Source organism: Polypterus senegalus, chromosome 3 (assembly GCF_016835505.1).
Source record: "Polypterus senegalus isolate Bchr_013 chromosome 3, ASM1683550v1, whole genome shotgun sequence".
Taxonomy (NCBI): Eukaryota; Metazoa; Chordata; class Cladistia; order Polypteriformes; family Polypteridae; genus Polypterus; species Polypterus senegalus.
The window spans coordinates 55,736,709-55,760,238 of NC_053156.1; the positions used below are offsets into that span (position 1 = coordinate 55,736,709).

The 23,530-nt window shown below is 36.6% G+C and overlaps 1 protein-coding gene across 1 annotated transcript in view; it reads right to left on the reverse strand.

The window, feature by feature from the left end:
• Positions 1-20,000, reverse strand: part of wnt1 (wingless-type MMTV integration site family, member 1) — a 36,097-nt gene extending 16,097 nt beyond the window's left edge. The window contains exons 1-3 of the mRNA XM_039747241.1: positions 19,214-20,000; positions 15,506-15,759; positions 12,535-12,800 (exon numbers count right to left, since the gene is read on the reverse strand). Coding sequence (XP_039603175.1) covers positions 12,535-12,800; positions 15,506-15,759; positions 19,214-19,314 — 621 coding nt within the window. The 5' untranslated portion in view covers positions 19,315-20,000. The remainder of the gene's footprint in view (positions 1-12,534; positions 12,801-15,505; positions 15,760-19,213) is intronic.
• Between the last annotated feature and the right edge of the window lie 3,530 nt (positions 20,001-23,530).

Consider the following 23,530-nt stretch of genomic DNA (forward strand, 5'->3'; position numbering starts at 1 on the left):
GAATTTTTGGCTCTGATATTTTCTCTTTCCTTAGTTTAGTTTTTTAGAGTTTTTGTTTATTGTTTTTTCATTGCTTTTTATTTTTGAGCTCATTTTATTTTTAAATTCAGTTTTCCTTCTTTATTTCTCTCTTATTTACTCATTTAATTGAAGTATTTAATTTCTCCTTTTTAATTTATGATTAATGGCATTTTGAGTTTTATTTTGTGAATTTTAGGTTCTTTATGTTTATGTTATGTAGGTTTCCAACCTGCAGGGAAAAATCTGGGGGTTGGTGGCAAACCTCACACTGTTCCATTCCATCTGAACTAGTGTGGTACTGAGGTGTCACCCATTGCATGGCCGCACTTGGGTTGTAATCTGGGATCCTGAGTTGGTTTGTTATGTGGTGGGTGTGGCAATGCGCTGTATCAGTAATTTCCCATTTTGGGAAATACTAAATACTAGAATATATGCATGTCATTAATATTGAAGGTTTAAACACAATGTGTCCTTGCATGCACTATTTTAAGTTAATAAAAAAGCAGCAAAGTTTACCAGTTATTACTGAAAATGAAACCAAATAGCCTATCTCTTAGACCTAACTACAACAACTTGCAGAGCCTGCGTTTAACATAATTAGTATGACGTAACTGGTCATCATTATCCCTATTATCTTTACATATGTCTTGTCAGAACTTTATTTAAAACATTCACATTAAAATCTGAGCACACCAAAGTTATAAAAAGATAAAAAATAACAGTTTATTTCTAAAGTCTTGAATATAATTTAACCCTGCCATTTCTAGTATCTTCTTAAATACTATTATTTAGAACTTTTCAGTTTGGTTTTTGATATTCAAAAGACATCCTTATATTTTGCCTTTAAGTATATTTTAATATATACTAATCATTACACTTTTAGACCTAACCATAGCTTGAACACTACATATTTTTGTTATTTTGTATTTTAATTTTAATTTCTTGTTTTACTCCTTTCATTCTCATTTGATGCTAGTGTGGTATATGGCCGGCCAGTCATCCCGGCCAATACCCCCAGGCTGCCAGATGGAGCCTTTCCTACAGCATGGAGGTGCCCCAAATTCCAGCAGGGCATCATGGACATTGGTGTTTTCCTGTACAGCCCTGCTGGATAACGTCGGTGCCATCAGTGGCTGCTGCAGGGAGGCCCAGAGACATTTATTTTCCATATAGCCTGGAAGTACTTCCATGTCACGAGGACAGAAGAAATAAAGTACTTCCGGGCTGACGAAGAAAAGGAGCTTTTATCTGACCCGGAAGTATTCCCAGTCACATGGACAGAGAGAAAGAAACACGTCCGGGTTAAGGACTGTAAAAGACTGTGGGAGATCCCAGACAGGCGAGCTGAGTCGGGTGGTAGGGGACTACGCATCTGTGGATTTGTTTACTGTTTATGAGTACTGTGGAGAGGAGGGTGCTTTGTGCACTGTTTTGTCCAAATAAAGAAAATTATTGGACTTTTATCTGGTGTCTGATCTGAGGGTTCAAGGTGACGACAGCGCCCCCTATCTGTCACACTAGATAAACTCAAGGTTTCCACTTATGCTATTTCTTTCTTTATATGTTGTCATGAGGTAATCATTTAGTATCACACTATTCAGTTTCATTACATGCTGTTTTTAAACTGTGAGTATCAATGAAGCTTCACAATATTTTATTAACTAACTGTCTCAATGAGTAAAATGCAGATGAGATGTAACAACTAGTCTGTAACCATGGAAAAACAGAATTGCTATTTGTGAAAATTCTTCAGAAGCCAATATAATACTATCAACTCTAAGATTAGAGGGATTAAATTGTAGCACTATTGAATTTGGATATAGTTTCAGTGTTACATTGGACTTAAAATGGCATGACAGTTGATTTAGGAATCAGAACCAGGAGACAAAATAAGGCTGTGAAAAAACCAAGATTGTAGACCAGGGGTCAAATAATTCAATGAACAAGGTCCAGGCAGTTGAAACAATAATTGTGGTGAAGAACAAGACCAAGAGAATCAGTAGCCAAAAGTTAACATAACCAGACCCAAAATGTAAGACAAAAACTACTATCATATTCACAAAAATAATTTGTAACCAGATAGCCTCTTGTAACAAACAATATTAAAGCTAGAGTTTTAGGTTGAATCCACAGACTTGGACAAACAAACAACTCCAAGGGGCTGACTGTCTGTAACCCCTGATATCATGTTTAGCAAACAACAAAGCAACCAGCAACATTAAAGTCCCAAAATGGCAGTCACCAAAAAAATAAATAAATGATAGCACAGTGGGACAGCCCAAAAATAACTACTTTTAGTAAAGATGCAGTGAAACATAAAATAAATGTGACCAGTAGATCCCTGAGTCTCAAAAACCCCAAAAACAATATCAAGAATCATATAGAAAAAAATAAAACCAAGCATTAAATCATGATGAATATCACACACTGATCTTTAAGATAGTTGTTAACATACTGTATGACCTTCTACATTTTAGAAAAATAGGAAAATTGCAAATCTAATGTTCTGCCACATAGAAAAAAGTCAGAGAGAGAGAGAAAAAAATAATAATTTTAGTTTCAAATTAAATTTATGTTCATTATGTATTTGCACAGAAATATAAGTAATATAATATTTCTAAACTGTTACTAACCTTCCTCTAGTCTGCGTCTTTCCTCAGTATCTGGAGTTGGCACTTGGTGCCTCTGCTCTACCACCAGGCTGCTCTCCTGCATATGGAAAACTCATTCTGGATAAAGGGGCATTGAAATCACCAGATGGAAAGATTCCCTCATCAGATTGAATGGCACAGCACGACCCCATTATGGAATGTCAGGTAGATGGGTAGGTGGGTAGATGTATGAAACCTCCAGGATTTTCTCTGTGTCTAACTTTGTCACTGACTTTCTCTTTAACAATTTTAATTTCCTTTGTTGTCAACTGGCAATAGTCCATCAATTAATTAATGCACAGATATTTTTGGTTTCTATTTATGTCTAATAACTTTCTACCTTGTTCTCCATGTGTTTTAACAAATCTGTACTTTGATGAGTTCTAATTCTGTATTTAGTAATTAGTATAATATGCACTTGTTTCTTGAGTTAGAATTGTTCATAGCTCTCTCCACCTACATGCAGCAAAGAGCTTTTTACAAAAAGACGTTGTAGTGTATGAGTGGTATATTTGCCAGGCTGAAAAGTTAGTAGGACTACTGAGTCATGGCATAGTCAGAGCCCCCTTGCTTTTTCAAACTCAAACTTCCCTAGTACAAAAATACACTGGCAAAAAAGGATAAGGAGATTAATCAAAATCTTAAACTTAATAAAATCAAACCCAGGAGATGAAGAAAGTAAATCCATAATGCACGGCAAACTTTTAAAACTGCTTGCTATATTATAATTCACAAATCCTAAGTCATTAGGAAGAGTCAAAATGCGCTGAAACAGAGATCCACACCAAATAAAAGCTACTCAAAAGCTACTCAAAATAGTGGCGTCCATGAATCAACAAAATGGAAACCCACTAAAACAAACACACAATGATAACAATTATTAAAATATATCCAGAAACAATAATTCAAATGTAATAATCATATAGGGAGATTCCCTCACATCAGAAACCTCCCAAAAATGTCAATAGACTCTGAAACAAAATCCATTAATACAGAGCAAACGAAAAATCTTATAATTTAATGGTTTTCTGAACTTTCAGGACACACAAAAGCTAGTTTATTAGTTTATTGCAACTAGAACTGACTACTGTAATGCTTTACCCAGGCCTCTTTGAAATATTATAATTACATCCACCCATTTTTGAAAACTGATTGTTTTCTATTACAAGACATTGAGGATCCAGATACAATTCTTATCAGATCAGAAGAAGGCAAAAACCTACACTGGATGGGACACCATTCCATTTCTCACTGATTCATACTGGGCCAATTTAGATTTACCAATGAACCTGATGTTTATTTATCTCCTTTGGAGAAGAAATACCAAGTACCCAGAGAAAAAACAGACAGAAATTCAGAGAATTTGCATAATTTTGCATACACCACATAGAGAGTAAACAGGCTGCAGAGGTGGCAGAGCTAATCCCTGTGCTATAGAATGATGCTCAATTGCCTTCCAAAAATTAATTCAAAATAATGGACCTAGGACAGAAAGTGATGTCATACAGAACCAGTAAATCCACTAGGAAACACAGGCAGCTACCTAGGGTGCCATCACTTAAGGGAAGCAATTTATGAAAGCTAAGAGATGCTCTGGAATCAAGGACTAAACCAAAATCAAGGTTGGAGACTACACTAGATGAAAACTAGAAGTCTTTCCTAAACATGGCTTTGTTTTATTGTTTGCTCAAGTGCTAATCTCTTGTAGGGACTTTTGTTTTGGTGGGTCCAACTTTGGATGCTTTGCTGTACTTGGCAAATTCCTTTCAGGTTTGTTTGTGCCAAGGTCATGTACCTCCAAATTGCACACCATGCTGCCTAGCCACATGCGATGTCCCAAGTAAGAAAATGCAGGTGCCTTTTGAAAAATGTACAGAACAATAAAAATATCAAAACAATAAGATTTTAAAATAAATAATATATCCCAGTGCAAAGAAACAATGATAAAATATTATAATTAGTCTGAAAGTAAGAGCTACACGTGGACATTTTTTGCAGTCTCTCTGAAATACCTTCGAAATATGCAACCACCAATTGCACCATTGCTTCAGATTTTGAAATTGATTGGATGTAATTACAGCAAGGGGTCTAGGTGAAGGATTACAGTAGTCAGTTCTGGTTGCAATAAATGAAGTAGTGTTTCTATGTCCTGGATGTTTAACCATTAACTTTGTACTTTTCCATTTCTTTTAACATGGAGAAGGTCATGCAGTATAATAACAACTTTTTCATATAGCAGTTCACAATAAAACAGCTAAACTGTAACTAAATTCAATAACACTAAAATTTGATATTGCTAACCTAATAATTAACAGTAGTGTTTTTGTGTTTACAGAATTTCCACTTAGAAATTTTGTTTTTCCGATACTAAGGATTAGTAGTTAAATCTCGACTACTTTTTACTTGAATAGTTACAGTTTAAATATTGTGAAGCCTTATTGATAATCATAGTTTACAGGTAAGGTGCAAATAAAATATGAGATAATATGCTACTAAATAATATCTCCTAATGGTTTCAAATAAAGAGAAAATACTATAATCAGAGCCCTCAGGTGAGCCATCTCTAAGTCTTTAAATGTAGCGTACATTATTGTTTATTTGGAATTAAGATACTTTTTTGCCAAAAAATCATGCAGATCACTGGAACTGATTAGTTGCCATAACCATGTTGATCTTTCCAGAAAAGTCAGACCATAATGGTTAGAAGAACCACAGTGTGGCAGAAGTTTTTCAAAGTAAAAATAGGAACAGAAGTCTGGACAGAGATGTGATAACACTAGAGGACAAAAAGAACCAAAAACAGGCATGTCTCACTTATCGATAGCATATTGTTCTGAACAGAACGTCTTTAGTTGCATTTGTCGTTAAGCAATTCAACATATGGATGAATTGAATACACCTGACCTGACCTGATGTAACTTACCCTTACAGCTTATGACCGTGTTTTGACACTGTTCAGTTTCATTCATCGTATCCCTGTGGAAGCTCCATTATTAAAGTGTGACGTCGTTAGTTGGAACATCTTTAATCAATTCATGACTATATAAAGGACCAGACTAATAGAAACAAAAAAGCTTGGAATCAGGACAATGATCAAAGCATTATGATACCCACTTAAATCATGAGATCTGGTGAATTAGTGATCATGCACTGGTTCAACATATCAGAAAAAAAGAACCACCTCTTTCAACCCTCACAAACATATGCAGTTTTTAATATCTGGAAAAAATTTGGAATTAACTTGCTTAGAGACCTTTATATAGACAACGTCTTTGCATCCTATGAACAATTACGTTCCAAATTTAACATTCCAGCTACAAATTTCTTTCACTATCTTCAAATCAGGAACTTTGTTAAACAGAACCTTCCAGATTTTCCTCATCTTGCACCCTCATCCACGCTGGAAAAATTATTGCTCAATTTCAAGGAGTTAGACTCCATCTCTACAATATATAAAATCCTTTTACAATCCCTTCCTTTCAAAGATCCAAGAGGACACTGGGAAAATGACCTCTCAATTAATATATCAGAAAAGGAGTGGAAAGTAGCAATGCAGAGAATTCACTCAAGCTCCATATGCGCAAAGCATACAATTATACAACTCAAAATTATATATCGAGCACATCTGTCTCGACTAAAACTCTCCAAAATGTTTCCAGGGCATGATCCAACCTGCGAACGTTGCAACCAAGCCCCAGCCTCACTAGGTCACATGTTCTGGGCCTGCTCCAAATTAACATTATTCTGGACAAAAATTTTTAATTACCTCTCAGACAGTCTTGGACTCACAATCCCTCCTAACCCATTAACAGCTGTGTTTGGGGTTCTTCCAGAGGGTCTTAAAGTGGAGAAAGACAAACAAACTGTGATTGCATTTACTACACTGTTGGCACGCAGACTTATTCTGATAAACTGGAAGAACCCAAACTCTCCTCTTTTAAGTCAGTGGGAAACTGATGTGTTATATTATTTAAAATTGGAAAAAATCAAATACTCAGTTAGAGGATCTGTGCAGACTTTTTTCAAAACATGGCAGGATCTAATCAGTAATATTTTGAAATGATTTTATAAAGCACAGAGAATTTGTTGATTTAGGTATTTTTAAAAGCCTTAAATTTTACACCGTTTGGCTTGCTCTCTCTCTCAAGGGTGGGGATCGATCTGTTCTTAGCATAATTCTTTTTTTTTTTTTTTTGTAAAAACTTGATTGCTATGTATTGATTGTAATAAAATTAATAAAAAAAAAAAAACATATCAGAAAAAGACTAATTTCATTTAAGAAGGATGGAAATTAGAGGAGGATTAACATCCTCAAAGATATTTCATTGGCAAGTCTCCAGTGAATCATTAAGAAAATGTGCAGAGTGTACAGAAATGCTCAGATTTATTTGATAATCATATTCATTAAGAAGTACTCAGTTAATTCTCACATAGTTTTTGCCTCAAGAGTTCAACATTTTATTTTTTCATATTAAAAATGTTCTCTTGAAAATGTGTATAATCTTAACACATTTGGTTACAATATATTCTTCCAGTGTTGACTTTCTATTCTTGGTTTAGGGACAGTAGGAGAAGACTCTTTTCTTCTTTTCTTGTTCTTTTCTTGGTGTTACCAAAAGTCCGAATTTAAACACCATGTTCAATTTGGTATGTATTAAATACACACCATTCTCTTTACTAGTCCTATAATTACTTTCTTGTGATCTGTTAGAGCTGCTGATAAGGCTGTTCATATTGCAATAATGTTTGTGAGTAATTTTTGTCTAAACTTAACTTTTGGGTATCATCATGACCAATTCTTACTAAACCTATTTTTACTTTTACTTGATAATCTATTGACTGGATCTTGTTGTTTTTTTCTACCTTGCCCAAATACCTATCCTGTCTTTGGAACAGAACCTTAGAATGGATGGATGAATGTAGCAACAGTCCATCACACAATACAGTCATAGTCAAAGACGTGAATATCTCAGATGAGAGCTACAACACCAGCTTTGATGGGCAGGCTCAGAATTTGCCTTTCCATACCATTACACGCCACATATTTAGTCTACCTCAATTACAGATTTTTTTTTTCCTCGCCTCCACTGCCAACTGATTTTTCCTCATCTGACCTTACTTTATTTTTTCCTATTTTCTAGTGTTTCTCAGCATGAAAATGAAAAACATTATTATATATTAATGTTTAAATATAAATATTGTTTGCATATTTTCCCAGTGGGTTTCCTTCGGGTGCTCCTGTTTCCTCCCACTGTCCACCCACATGCCAGTTAGGTGAACTGGTGATGCTAAGTTGGCCCTGGTGTGTGTGTGTGTGTGTTTATTCTGTGATGTACTGGAACCCTTTTCAAGGAATTGTTCAGGCCCTGTGCTCTGTGCTAGCTAGGATAGTCTCCAACAGCCCACATAACCATTTTGTTTTATGATTACTATATTGCACTTGTCTATTTGAGAATAAATTCAGAAAACTGTCCTCTGAGAAGTAAATATATTAATACTAGTCATATATACAGTCCTAAACATATGTTTAATGCAGAGTTTAATTTTTGTTGATTGCTCTGATGTTCAAACCATATTTCACTCTTCACTGATTGCAGCTGCAGATTCCTCATGGGGTCGCTGTAAGGTCGCATTCAAGTTGTTGAGTCTGCCTGCATGTCAATGAATGGAATATGAATCTAAAAGTCTAATGTACATGTAAAGTATGTTAAAATTGTTTTTAGTGCATCCATTTCAGAATAATGGTTAAAAAAAGTTCAGGGGCACAGGGATTCAAAGCCTCACCCAATACCAAGGGAGGTAGGAATCAACCAACCTGGGATAAGTCTTCAGTACACTGCTCACACTCATTTTAGATTTGCCAGTGAGGAGGAAAACCGGAGTACCCAGTGCAGATAATATGCCGACACAGAGAGAATGTGCAGATTTTCTATAAACCACAGACAGTTATAGGATTCAGATCCAGAAATCTGGATCTATAAGGCAGCAGTTGTAGCCATTGCACAAATCTATTTTGACTTGTTTAAAACACTATCATTACATTATTATTTAATCAGCTGATGGCTTTTCTTGAAGTGAGTAACAGGATCATGATAATTGTATCATTTTTGCAATGGGAACACAGGCAGTTTAACTCTTGCTCATTATCACATACTCAGAGGAAGGGATTTAAGAGGCAACCTTCTGTTTTACACTTCTGTATCCTACTTATGAGTAAGTCACAATTTAAAAAACTAAGAAGTATTAAATAAAATGAGTTTGGTGAGTGAAAAAAACACCTCTAAAAACTGACACCGTTATTTCTGATGATTGTCAGGGTACTTAATAGGTATCTTGTAGCCATAACTATATATGCCAAGAACAAGATGTGTGCCTGTGTGTGAGGCATCTGTTGATGTGATTTGTCTACATACTTTATAGACTGCTTTATCTTTCGATATGCTTTATAAACAAATTTACATCTTTTTGGAACCTGTTTGAGTTTTTCCAATGCTAAAGCATAAATAAGACTTTGTTTCTAAGGTAATTTGTGGCTGCTACTGCTGAAGTAAAAATGTTTATGTGTTGGCCAATGATTAATAGCTCTGTCCCTTTCTTTAACTCAATCTATCAATCACTTTTGCATCTCAAATACTTCCAAGCTCCCAGCAGATCTTCTTTCCACCTGCCGTGCTGAATTGTGTTGGATATTTTTTCTTTTTCATCTGGTCCCTTTTGAGCCACTGCTGATGTAAGAAGGAAGTATACCCCAGGCTGGGAGAGGGGGTAGTGAACCTAGTGCAGGCAAGGAAAGTCATGAATCATCTGCCGCCTTTCTAAGACAGTCAACTGACGAGGCATCCTTATTAGCAAATCCTTTGGATGCAAAAAAGACAAGGGCAATCAATGGCATTTCAAGTATGTGTCTTGAAGATATCAATACTGGTGGTAGATGTGTCTCAAAGTCATTTGTCTTCATGTCATCATAAGGTCACATTATTACATGTTTGGTTGACTTTGCATAACATAAGTGGTCATATAAAACATATACACAATACCATATTATGCCATTTCTACAATGATCTATCATATGGATAAATGGAGGTGCACACTGTAAAATGACACTTTCTGTTATTAACTGAAAGTAAATGTCAATGCCATGCCAAGTGGTACTACAGTATGACATTTTCACTTAAAACAATACTGTGTTATGCACAAATGAGAGAAAGTCTATAGTGCAGAAAAGTGTACTGTAGACTCTGAAATCTATACAGCAGTGACTTTTTTATTTACTAGCTGTGTAAGCCCGTGCTGTAAAAAGCACGGGGTCCTAGAAACTATTGAAATCATCAGAAAAAATAGTGAAATGTAGAGATGTCAGGTAATTGAAAGGAACTACTCTGGGCAACTCTCTCCTAGGAGGTTTCGTTTTGCTGATGTGCTCGCATTGCTTGTGTATTAGTGGCTAAGCGACTGTGTCTTTCTTCTGAGGTTTCGGTTTGCCAATGTGCTCGCCTTGCTTGTGTTTTAGCGAAAGGAGGAAAAGTAAAAGGGATCCCGTTTTGGCGATGTGCTTGCCTCACTTCTTTATTAGCTGCTAAGCAAGTGACTTTCTTCGGAGGTTTCATTTTGCTGACATACTGGCCTCGCTTGTGTATCCTTGGAGGTGGAGCCCTTACCCCAACTCCACCTCTCACTTCTGGGATGGACAGACATACACACTTCCACGCTTAGATGTTTATATATAAGATAAGAAAGGAATTTCAATGGGTTCTTAGAACCAATGAGTCACACTGAGACGACTTAGCCCTCAATGTCCTATGAAGCACTTATACTATTCAGAAGAAACAAGCCACATTTGAATGGCCAGAAGCATCATCAGTCCATCTTTCTACTTTTGTCAGCATGCACTTTGCATTTGAGAACATGCAAATCCCAAATTCCACGACCCACATCTGATCTTAACATGCTGACACTGTCCCTCATAATTTCATCAAGACTTCTTCTTTCCCAGCCAACAAAGACAGGTTTAATGTTTAACTGCAGCCAAGTTATTTGCTGCCTCAACATCTTCCAAACAGATGGCTTTTCTTCTGATTGCAGTTCTAAACACAACAATTTGGGCCTCTTTGGTACTGAGAGGGGTGGTATTTGCACATCCTCACATTGGGCTTTTCTTACGGACACTGCCTACCAATTTGTTTTGCCATACAAATGGAAATTCTTAGTGCGGATTTATTTACACTCTATAAAGATGGTATGAGGAACTCATCATTCCCATCACTCCAATGCAGCACTGTCAGCAAGCCGACTCCATTGTAGATAAGGTGGACAGATGAAAACCAATTTAACTATTAAGAGATTACAACGAAACCAGAGTAGGAATTTATCCGTGATGTCTACTATGCATTTATCAACCAACACAGTATTTTATAGGACCTTTCATTGTGAACAGCATGAAAAGTGCCTTTACATGTAGAGTTCTAGGTATTTTTTCCAAAAATACATATTTCAATATTGGGATTTCATTTAGATAAACTGCTTTGGATTACACTTTCAATTAGGAGTTTTGACTCGAAAGACCAGTTGTTTGTTCAGACCCAACCACTGGCTGACTATGTGACCCTCAGCAAGTCATGCCACCTACTGTATTAATGCTCCAACACTACAAATATGAAACGGAGCCACATAATTTGATTTAGCATAAAACAAAAACACTGATGGTATCTGAAAACCCAGTGTTTTCCACAGACATTTATTGACCACCAGGATACACTATAAACAATACTGTGCAAAGATTTAAAGACATCTGATTGTCAACTCTTTAATTTAGCACACCGTCTAAAGAGGTAACATCCTGTAATATGATTCCCCATCATGATGCAACATATAAATATACAGACAGTGTGGACAGAATAATTTGGTGTACAGTGATCCAACAGGATCTGAAAGTGATGGCATTGAGTCTGCATATGTGTTTGTTCATGTATAGTATATGGAAAGCATTGATTGGCCTTTTCTCTTCCCTAAGACAATAGTGTGTAATCTGGTCAAAAGAAAAGTGCACCTCCTACTTGCCCACACCAAAACCACTTTAAGGAGAAAACTGAATTTTCCATTGAGGTCTCTGATTTAAATACTGAGAAGACCCAGTCTTGATTAGCAAAAGCAAGGCTTCAAAATGGTATTTAAGCTGACTCAAGAAAAATCAGGTTGTCTGATCATTCTAGCACTTAGATCAACTTTAAGTAAAGAAGTCACCTGCTAACTCATGGACTATAGCTCTTTGTAGATTTCATGTCAATATAACACTTCTTAATAGGCATCAGAAAGAAATTAAAATGGGATTTCCCTTTGGAATTTTAGGACTTAGTCAGCCTAGTTCAAATCCAAAATACTGTATGATTTTCTAATAAATAATGACACGCTCTCCACTTGCTGCTGCTTACTATCTCTAGTCATACTGTAGATGTGCAGACTATGAAGAGGATAGGCTGTTCTTGATTGTCATTCTAATTAAGGGTGATAAAATATTTCATTATTTTAAAGTCCACAGAAAGCTGCTAATAATTTCAGTTAAGGACACACTGTCTACATTTGGTTTGTGTTTTACCAAATTCAGTAATTTTAGAACAGAATAGACTGTAACTTTCCTATAAAATGAACACCAACTAAGAAAATCTAACTTAAAGAAAAAATGATTCTAAATTGCAAATAGTGTGCCAAATATGATCTAAACCAAAGATTATGAATATAGCTTTGCAGAGAGGATCTTAATGGAGTTATAGTGTCACCAAAGTATATTATATTACCCACAATACTAAATAAGTGAATTTAACACATGCATTCTAGACTTAGAAACAGCACTTATGAAAATCTTTACCATTCGCCCAGCTTCATTGTTGTGTAGATTTGTCAAATAACGGAGATCTCGTCCTCTTTCACTTGAGTCCACAAACTCTCTTCCGAAGACTTGTCCAAAATCAATGTTATCACTGCAACCACCCCAGTGCCAGTCAGGACCACCAGGGCCTCTGCGGCGATAGTCACAGGTGCATGACTCAATTGAACCTTCAGAACAAGATCTGGCAACGGAATGAGTTACGCCTGCACTTGTGATGGCAAAGATAAACGCTGTCTCTCTGCAGCCTGTCAAAAAACAGTTAAGGACAAGTTTAGATTGCAATTAGGAATTATGAAATGGGGATCAGAGTACTTTGAAATATCTGGATGAAGATATCAATAGAAAGGAAGGAATGGTCCATGGTTACATGGGAGAAATGCACCTATAAATAGCTACAAACAGGACAGAGGAAAAGTGATGAAACATTAGTGAAATGAACTGTGTGCTACAGAGGAACACAACACCTAATAAACAGCATTTATAAAGATGAATTAAAAAATAGTTATGCTGAGGAAGTGAAAACGAGGCATTAGCAGTGCCATTATGATGAAGGAATGGGGATCAATAAAGGGTATAAAAAAAAGCTTGCTGCTGTAGTATGGGATAGAATAGAGAAAGATAAAAACTATACTGCCAAAGGGCAACCCTAAAATGTGTAATATCTGAAAATATCAGTTTTGAGATGTGCATAGCATAAGTGTTTTATCTGCACAATGATGATGAGCATCTACCGACAGGCCCTGGTAGAGAGTTGAACTGAGGTTTGTGTAATAACAAGCACCACCATAGAGCTATGTTTAGTAAACTGAATGAAGGCTCTGCAAAGCACGGAGAAGCAGAACATAACTATATGCAAAAGAAAACACTAGAAAAAAGCACTATGTCGTGGTGAAGACTACCATAGAGCTAAACAGAGCTACAGTACATCCACTGGTAAGGAGCTGAACAGAGCTACATGCAATAAAAGAGAACATACTTCAGCTATGTGTAATGGTATAAATTAAGGGAGTTATTTGTAAATTAAGAGGAAGTTCATTTAGAACTGAATCCAGGAAGTACTTATTTATACAAGGAGTTGTGGGAATATGGGAAAAACTACTCAGGCATGTACTTGAAGCAGAAACTTTGACAACCTTTAGAAGAATCTAGATGACATATTGGGAAAACTTTGTATTAGAATAGTAAACAAACATGATGGAATTAATTATTTCTTCGTAAACTTTTTAAATTTCTATTCTATGTTCTTATAAAGCAGAACAAAACAATGTGAATTAGCAAAGAATTGAGTTATGTACAATAGTAGTAGTTTTGTCACGTGTACTGTCCACTGTGAAATTCTTACTTGCATCTTCCACAACATGCAACATTCCACCTACAAGGAGCAACACAAAGTAACAAGCAATAAGAAAGAGAAGAACAGAGCTACATGAAGTAGTAGTAAAGAGCAGAAAAGAGCTATTTGCAATTCCAAAGAGCAGGCCAGAGTTGTGAAAATTATTAAATGGCAAAACATATTTATATACAATAGAAAAAAGCCAAACAGAGTTACTGTATAGTAAGTGTTTAAGAGCAGAACAAACCTACAATCTGTGAAAAGGGTTCAATAGAGCCATATGCCATGGTACAGAGTGGAACAGAGAGAGTGTTCCTTTATCACTCTTGGCTTGAAAGGTCCACTGAGCCATAAAACTTCCAAAACTCATCTGCAAAACTTCACAAACACAAAAGGTGTGCTACCTGTAACAGTTGCTGGGCATGCCACAAGCACAATACAAAAGACAATATCTTTCTCTCATTATGCAGTGCTCATTGTCAAATAAACAAACAAACAGACACATCTAGGTGTACATACCACAATGTATATCTACTATATAATAAAACACTAAGGATTGTGTGCCCTGTCCCTCTGAGCAAGCTGATTGGTCAGTATAGCTTTGGTGTGATTGGTCAGTTCAGCTTTGTTGACGTGAGACACACGAGGAGGTGTAAAAGTGTATGAAGCATGCTGAGAGAGTCTCCTCCAAAGACGGCAAGTATAAAACATGTCTGGAGGTGAGAAAGGTGTCTCAAAAATAATGATGGAGTCTGTTGAGCCAGAATTACAGGAATGTGATTGAGAGAGGGAGCGGCGGTTAGTAGATGCTCGTAAACACAAATACAGACGAAAGGAGCTGATGGTACATGTAGTGCACAAGATAGGAAATATTTTTTAATTATTCTATTACTTGTTGTTGACAGGTACTGTGGCTAGTATATTCTATATATGTATATAAATACATATATGTGTGGGTGTGTGTGTGTGCATGATTATGAGAGACAAGAATCATGAGAAGGTAGCCAGCTTCAAATGGTGAATGTCACTCAAAGTGATAATTCAATCTGTCAACCAGCTAATATCTTTAAAAAATTACAAAATATTACTGTCATAAATTTTAGTTATGCTGCCTTTTATCAGCCTAGCTATCTGAAGACCAGTACTCAAATTTGAAAATGTCCCTTCTCTATATGAAGCAGCAAAGATCAGTTTTTAGTTAAGGTAACAATTGGAGTATAGAGAAGAGAAAAGAGAAGTTGGGAAGAACTGAACACACAGTGAAATATGAAAAGCTACAGAGAGTAACAGAGAGCTACTGTGTTAATTTAAAATATTGTAATGCCCTTTTCAGGGGCACAGAGTCAATACATGAGCAAAGATAAGATTTAAATGATATCTGTGTGAAAATGGTTTAAGGTTAATTTCAAGCTTAAAACTGAGATACACTAATTAAAAAAATCTAAGTAAAGTAAATATAAGCAGTCTGAACAAGAAAGTGAAGTGAACTAGACAAATATTAAACTGGGGTACATTTAACTGTGGTTTAAGGGCCTAGACAGTAGCTCTAATTGTATATGTTGTACTACTCAAAATTAGAGATTTAACTTGAAGACAGCCTGATGTATCATAACTCACCTCTGCTAACAATTTTCCCAAATACATTGGGACTCTGTGTAGTGGGGCAATTCCAGCGCCGATTTCGAAACTGCCACTTGCATTCCTTCATGGCACTCTGGAGGCCACTGGTGATGGCATGCAGGATTCCAGGATTCTGTCGGATTAGTTTCCTCTGTTTGCGGCTCAGAAGCTGGAGACTGGGGTCCAAAACTAGTTGCACATTTTTGGAATCAGTAAGTAAGTTAGTAGAAGAAGCCACATTGACAATGCCCCTGGAGAATGGAACACAAATTTTATAGGCATATTATCTGGGAATTATTTTATGCACCATAGATAAAGCATTTCATAGCCACCAAGTAACCTAATTTGAACATCACCGGGATGTGGAGGACACCAAAATAGTTTGAAACAATCCATATGAACAAAGCAGAATAGGAAAGCTCTATAGACATCACAGTTGGTTTCTAGTGAGCCACTAGCAGATTTTATACTAAATCCATTTTCTGCTTTCTTAGTCTTATAAGCAGGTACCAAAGACAGAAATACACAGTACACAGATCTTTCTGATCATTTCATACAATACCTGTTGCATACAGTAATGTGCAGCTGAATCCTTTGAAAAATGTGAAAACAGCTGCAGATCCCTCCTTCAGGTTCTGTGGGCATGTACTGTAAATTACAAATTAACCTTCATTTTCAGATCCACTTACTGTAATCCTGTTCAGGGTTGCCTCAGGTGAAGCTTACTTTGGTAGTATGGGCTCAAAGCAGGATCCAGTCCTGGACAGGATGCCAGTCTATTGCTGGGCATACTCATATACCAGACCAGTTTAGAGTTGCCAATTACCTTATAACTAAACCATGCAAAGGACACCCACACACACACACAGGGAGACCATCAAAACTCTATACAGACAAGAGCATTTAAAGCAAGATTCTTCACAGTAAGGCAGTAGCACTGAACACTGCGCCACCATAACAATACATTTATACAATAAATAGTCAAGTAAAAGAGTATCATTATTGGATCCCGAAGATGTTATGTAAAGAGCTATAAAATTTACTGTTACATATGATTTTGATTTTTATAATATGTGAAAGAAACAAGGCCTTCCTGAACTCATTGGGCGGTGCAGTGAGAATTATTTTCTGCTTACATTTTTCTTGGATACAAACAACATTTACAAATGCAAACATGGTTTTTGTAATCTCTAAAGTGATTGAAATAAACACAAAGATATTAATCTTTACTTCCTCAATCAATTCAGCTTTTACAAATCCACACTCACTTATATAAGGCCAATTTAAAATCGTCAATTACCCTACCAAGGACATCTTTGAGATGTCAGAGGAAAAACTGAATGCCCAGAGAAAAATCCAAGCAGACACAGAGAGAATATGCAAACTGCACACACATAGGACCTGGGCTGGGATTTGAGCCCAGGACTCTGTGGCTGTGAGGTCACCCTTTAGTTCTCGAAATGTAACTCATTCATTTCTAAGAGTACTCGGACTAATGCAAATTATGTAATAAGGACACAATTCAATGATCAAATATTATTAGCAATGGGATAGAGAAAAGTTTTCCTTATGGAGAGAAGATAAAACTAAGAAACCAAACAACTATGAGAAAATGGAAATTAGATCAACCCTTTGGACTTTACATTGTCATTAACTGTACAGAATCAATAGATAGATAGATAGATAGATAGATAGATAGATAGATAGATAGATAGCAGCTCTAATGGTAAGTTGAGTATTGATTTGGAATTTCCACTTTTTCCTCAATTCTTTTTTCTCACGCTTATCAGATACTGTATAATCTATGCAAAAAGCAAAGTGTTGATTTGATTTAATATCATTACTGGAGGCTCAGTGCCTATTTCCCCAGTCACTAACTTTTCTCTTTCGAACTCTTTCAATGTACCACAACTCTAAATCACACTATTATTCGCCTGTCATATTGTTTCTATAGAATGTGGAAATTATTTCGTTATTCAATAACATTTCGATTTCATTTTTGACCTGATCATCTGGTTTTAAGCCTTCTAAAGGAGGCCACTAATGACAAGCCAAAGTAAAAGTGTACCGAGAGCGGATATCTTCAGTGCCCGTGGTCGTCCGTATATGATGAGAGATTTACTGTAGCGCTCCCGCTGTAGGGATTGCAAGCACCATTGCGGCGTAGCAGCCTGAGGCTGAACCACAAAGCCATGTTTGTCTGAAAAGGCGTGCATGACGAAACCGCAAATAATACAGCAGGTGGGTGGAATCGGGAGAAGCGCACTGGAGATGAAAGTCAGTGCGTTTAACATCGCGACCCCCCTGAACTGTAAGAGAAGGTGCTGAAAAGCAGTTCACGGCGCCGTCAAACGCACAGGTGCAAGCGTGACACCACACTTAAACAGGTTCGTCTATAAATAAGCAAATGTTCCAGCTATTATCACCTCGGCTTCTAACTTCTGCATATTGTAGAACGAGCAGTTTTATTCTAGGGGATGAGGGGTATACATTGCTCAGATATAAGCTGCTTATGCTCAGATCCTTCATCCGTTTCTCTATAAAACCGGCTTGTTAAAATTGCTCGATTTGCTTCACATATTCGCTTCACAGAGGATTGAAAGATTATTTTGTGCAAAGCCGAAGGCGAATTGGCAATGCGATAAACTGAAATTGCCCGAATGCAATCAATATGGTCTAAAAATTGCCATAAAGACAAAAAGGGTGAAGTTAAAAATGCAGTAAGTCAGATTTATTCAACTAGCCAGAACTAGTGGCCTGAGAATCTTTTAAATTAACATATTTAAAGGATATAAGAGTACTAGGTTAGCTTCAAGTATGTAGTAAAAGAATTCAGTAATCTTTGAATTTAAGGAATTACATGCCAACGTAACAGAAATCTATAATCGATTCCTATATGTGCAATCAAAAAAACAAACAAAAAAAAGAAATAAATAGGAAAGTTCATTAGAACACACACAAACATTCGTGTTCCCTGCAATATTACAAACATTTATTCAAATTGCACGTGTAATTGTATATTTGTGGATGACATGGATTAAAACAGCTTGTATGTGTAGATCGTTATTCAATATAAATTTGAATTATTTTTCTAAGTGAATGCGAGAAAAGAAAGACGAAAGGCATGACATTATAATATAATATAATATAATATAATATAATATAATATAATATAATATAATATAATATAATATAATATAATATAATATCTCCTCCCTGTGGTCCTGAGTTGGAAAAGCTGATTTGAAGATAGCTGGATGAATGGTTGAATGGATGGATGGATGGTGTTAAATATTACACACCCTTTAGATATTGCTTATTACGTGCACCTTATTTCCACACAAAAACTAAAAAAATATACTTTTGTCTTTTAAGAATACCTTTTTACCCTTAAATTTCCCAATACATGTCCTTCAAAACTATCCTTTGGTGTGCTGTCTTGTGCGCTTTATTGTTCATCTCCGGCTAGGTGCACAAGGAAACGTTTTCACGTACACCGTTATTTTTCTCATAAGCGATCCCCTAAGCTGTAACATATTGTTAAAAAGGGTGTGCTTAATGTCTCGGGGACTCTACATACGAATCCGAGACGAGGAAAGAAAACAGTTTATTGCAGTAATGCATTACAAATATTTGGTTTTCAGCTGCCTTTTTCCAGCACGCGCAGTCAAAATTGTTATTAGGAAATTGCTATAAATTACTCACCACCATCTCCCGCTGTTATTGACCGCCAGAGTGTTGGAAAGTGTACAGAAGAGAAGAACCCACAGCGTCTTCAGTCCCAAAATGAAAGCGCACGTCCTCATAGCGACTGCAGCGGGACACCACGATTTATACTAGATAACTTGAATTCGTCAGAGTGCCTGTAACTACATGCGTCTCCACTAGCAGATCTAAGATATGGTTCTTCGCTTATCCTATGATGTAATTAGACATCCTACGGTAGTTTCAGTAATTCTGACTATATAGTAAATGCAGTACGGGAATTCTTGGATGCAAAAGGCAATTTCGCTGAAGAGTTCAATTTAAAGTCGGTTTTTGGTTTTTATTATTTGAATAGTCTGGGCAGCTGGTCAAATAATCCAACTAAAAATAAAACGCTATATACTGTCGTGTTAAATAATAAACTTGGAATCCTATCAATGTTTTCTTCTTTTTTGTTTCAGCTTCTTCTAACAGCTGACACGCCTCAGTGGCGATTCGCACCAAGTCCTGACCTGGTTGGCCAGCACAAGAGCGGCTCCTTCTTTCACTTCTTATGGATGCTGTAAGATGGTCTGCGGGGCAGTGCAGTGGAAGAGGATAGGCGACACATACTCTCACGGTGGGGGTGACACGGGGTTCCGCGACTCTGCGTCCATCAGCTAGACTCTGACAAAAAGGAAAGAGATTAATTCGCTCAACGTCCACGCAAGACAGACCCTCGCAAATCCTCTAATCTTTAATAAACAAGGGGACCCACTTGGCCCCTCCGCCCAGCATGGCATTCCAAACCCAGCCAGATTCATGCGCATCACACATCTGTAGCACGACCGCCCGAGAGCGCCTCATTACTCTACAACATCTTCATATTCAGTCACACAAACGCACACACACCCTGGGCAGAGGCGAGTTCTTTCACTCATATTACTAAACAGAGCAGTAGGTTCAAATGCGTTGCCAGTTCATTTAATTCGAGATTAGACGAATGTCACGATGATTTGTGACTGCGCTTAATTAATTTCACCTTTTACGTATCTTTTTTAATCGGAGAGTTAAGCGTGAAACTATGCAAAGCTCTTGTTGTTTTCTATTAAATTAAGCTAATCTCTGTAACAGGCATAATTTGACATTCCAAAAAAGAACAAATTAATAGCGTCATCAATGTATATTTTGTAGCCACATGTTGCAGCTATTAAAATATTAATATGTTGGAGCATATATTTATCGATATTTAGTGTTTTATACATTTTGGTTAATTTCTTAATGTGCATCTTTTTCAGAAATTCGCAACTTAACGTCTTTTGCGTTTGATGATTCTTAACAGCAAAATAATAACACAATATTTAATTTAAGACTGTAGATTTGATATATTTAGCTGTTTTTGGTCTTGCTTGTTATTTTAGCACACTCCTGTTTCTCTGTTACCTTTATCCATTCGCCTCCTTTGCTGTCTGATGCACCTGCAGTTTCATCTGCGCCGATGTCCTCAGCACCGCATTCTGCATCATGACGTTTGATCATAAGGCAGACTTAGAATTGATCAGATATTTGTTTTTATCTCCCTTCATTATTAGACGATTTAAGATAAATTGTTATGAGTCAAAAAGTTTTAAAAATAACATGCAGCTTCTGCAAGCGTTGACCTTTTAGGACACCACGTTACCTGCTCAGCTTACTTTTATAGCTGAATCTTAATGTTAGTTGATGTCTGTTCATAACGGGACTGAAATATAACGCCTTTGCCTATAACTACAATGGTACTCGTGGTAGTTTTAACCGCATTGATTTTCCATCGGTCCATCCAATTTATCCAGTATATGGTCGCTCAAAAACACACTTACCATGGAAGGGACATCTCTGAACAGCCTGCTCACAAAAAAGGCGCAAATTTACTTGGGTTGGACTGAGGCCCTCGATACACATATTCTCGCGTTTGAATTAATGTCAATTAAATTATGTCACGAACATCTGAAATTTAGTGGTGATATATATGAATGGAAGGCTAAAGAGTCTGAAATTTACTGCTTTATGCAAAACCATCAAAATGCCTCAGAAGGCGTTTAGAAAGTGTACTAAAATAAGATTTAAGACCTCCGATACTAAGACAAGGGACAAGATCATAAAAGGTAGATATACAGATATCTATGGAAAAGATCGTGGACAGGCAAGCATTACTTTATGCATAAAATACATTTTATGTAAACTTAATAATAAAAGGTAATGAAAGCCGATGAACATTAGACATCCAAACAGCATTTTACGACAGTGTGAAACGTTCTGTCAATTAATAACAAGTAATCAAAGTAGAGCACTCATTGTTTCAAAAGCTGGCATTGTCGTGGACATTTAACGATACTTTATTAGTGGAGCGCGTGACTATAATTTAATATAACAAAAAAGGAATAACTGCAATGTATTGCGATTCCTTGTCTATAATATTCAAGTTGCAATTCCAGATGGATCCTGCAGGTGGGGCCAATGTCCTTGAAATAAATAATAAAAAAAAATTGAAACATTCTCCTGGTGAAATTATCGTTTAACACATTGTTATGACACGTACGATTTTTGCACTTAATGTTTCCACATTTTAAAGACAATTATAGTGAAAATATAAAATTGGAAGTAGAAATCTTCCACAATTGGCCATAAAGACAGAGCTTACGAAAGCTTTAACTACTGAAAGGTCACAACAAATGAGCAGTTTCCCTTGAAAAAGAAATAAAGCAGGAGGGAAACCTTCTCAAGAAGATTAAAAGTTACCAAACCAAGAGTTTAGGAAATCGTCTTTTTGTTTCTGCGTTTATTGAATCCTCTTTGCTCGCAGAGTCTTTTCCCGACCCTAATCCGAAATGTAACAGTTTGTAAACTGTTACCCTGCGTCCATTCACGCGTGAAAAACCAGATTAATCCCAAATCCTGTTAAGAGAGCCTTTTAAACACAAATCAACTCCAAATTACTTTTTAATCCACTTAATTCTACACGCCTAGACCCCGTGTTAGTGCAGTCAAAAAGAATTAAATTAATTTGAGATTTTTGTGCTATCTTGACATTCTTTTCCACAATCTTAAATAAAAACTGAGAATGTTATTAAAAAAGCTTAACCTGAACCCCCAGATGAATTTGCATGCAAACATATTTCGTATGGCTGATGTGTTGTTTTGTTTATCTGGCTCTGTACAGGGTACTCGTTCAGCTACACGTTATCTGTTAATTAAAAAAAAAAGATAAATTTGTGCTCCTTCATATACAACTAGACAGATACAATGAATTAGTCAGTAGCTTACTGATTTAGAAACGTGCATTTTCATTAACATACATTTATATAATAGGAACTACCCGTGTGAACAGGTTAGACGCAATTTAGAACACTGCTGAAATGTTCATGGATGGGGAACTGGGCTTATAGTGGAAGAAGGATGTAAGGCAGGAATAATCCCTGGATTTGACATCAGTCTACTTCGTGGTGCTAGGTTCAAAATGTTGTGTGGAATATATAATGGTCAGGAAAACTAGAGATAAATAAACGGATTTAATATGGATCTGATACCAGCCGACATTATTATATACTACCATCTACAGCTTTAAACATGTGTCATCAATCTGTCCATTTACTGATCTCGTAGTGTAAACTACGGCACATCGGTGGGACGCTTCATACAAATACTGTCTATAAAAGATGCAGTCCCACATACCTGTACCCATGCTTGCCATGGCATGCATAAACTAGTTTGTAGATCGTTACACACTTGCGTAAGTACCAACACACAGTCACATGAAAAAATGTGAACCTAAAGCAGAGCAGATATATGGGGTATACTGTAAAAGGTTTGATTCACCTTTCTATGAGGGACACGGGAAAAGTTTTTGCCCGTCCTCCATGACCAATCCGTCTCAGGAAAGTTTTCATCCCACTCTCACGCATGTCTTTCTTGCTTGTTTCTTCCACAAGATGAGGTCTGCATCATTCTGGTTTCAAGCTCAGTTGACCTTTGCTGTAATGTACCCCATTATTATTTCCCTCTGGGAAAACACCTGCAATCCGGTCAAACTGCTGCCCCCTGGTGGCTCTAGATAATTGTTCAAGTAAATAGGTTATGCAACATGGACCCTTTCAATGTTACTAAATGACCAAGAGGTTTTTTTCCCAGTGACCCCAACATTTTCCAGGATTGAGCCTACTAAGACAATGAATGCTTAGTTCATTAAACTTCTTACAACTCCTAATACTGTTAGGTTCACAATCAATCGAGTGCTATGAATGGGGCAGTCGCTAAAAAGCATGATTCACCTTTATATAGAGGGCACGGGGGAAGGCAAAA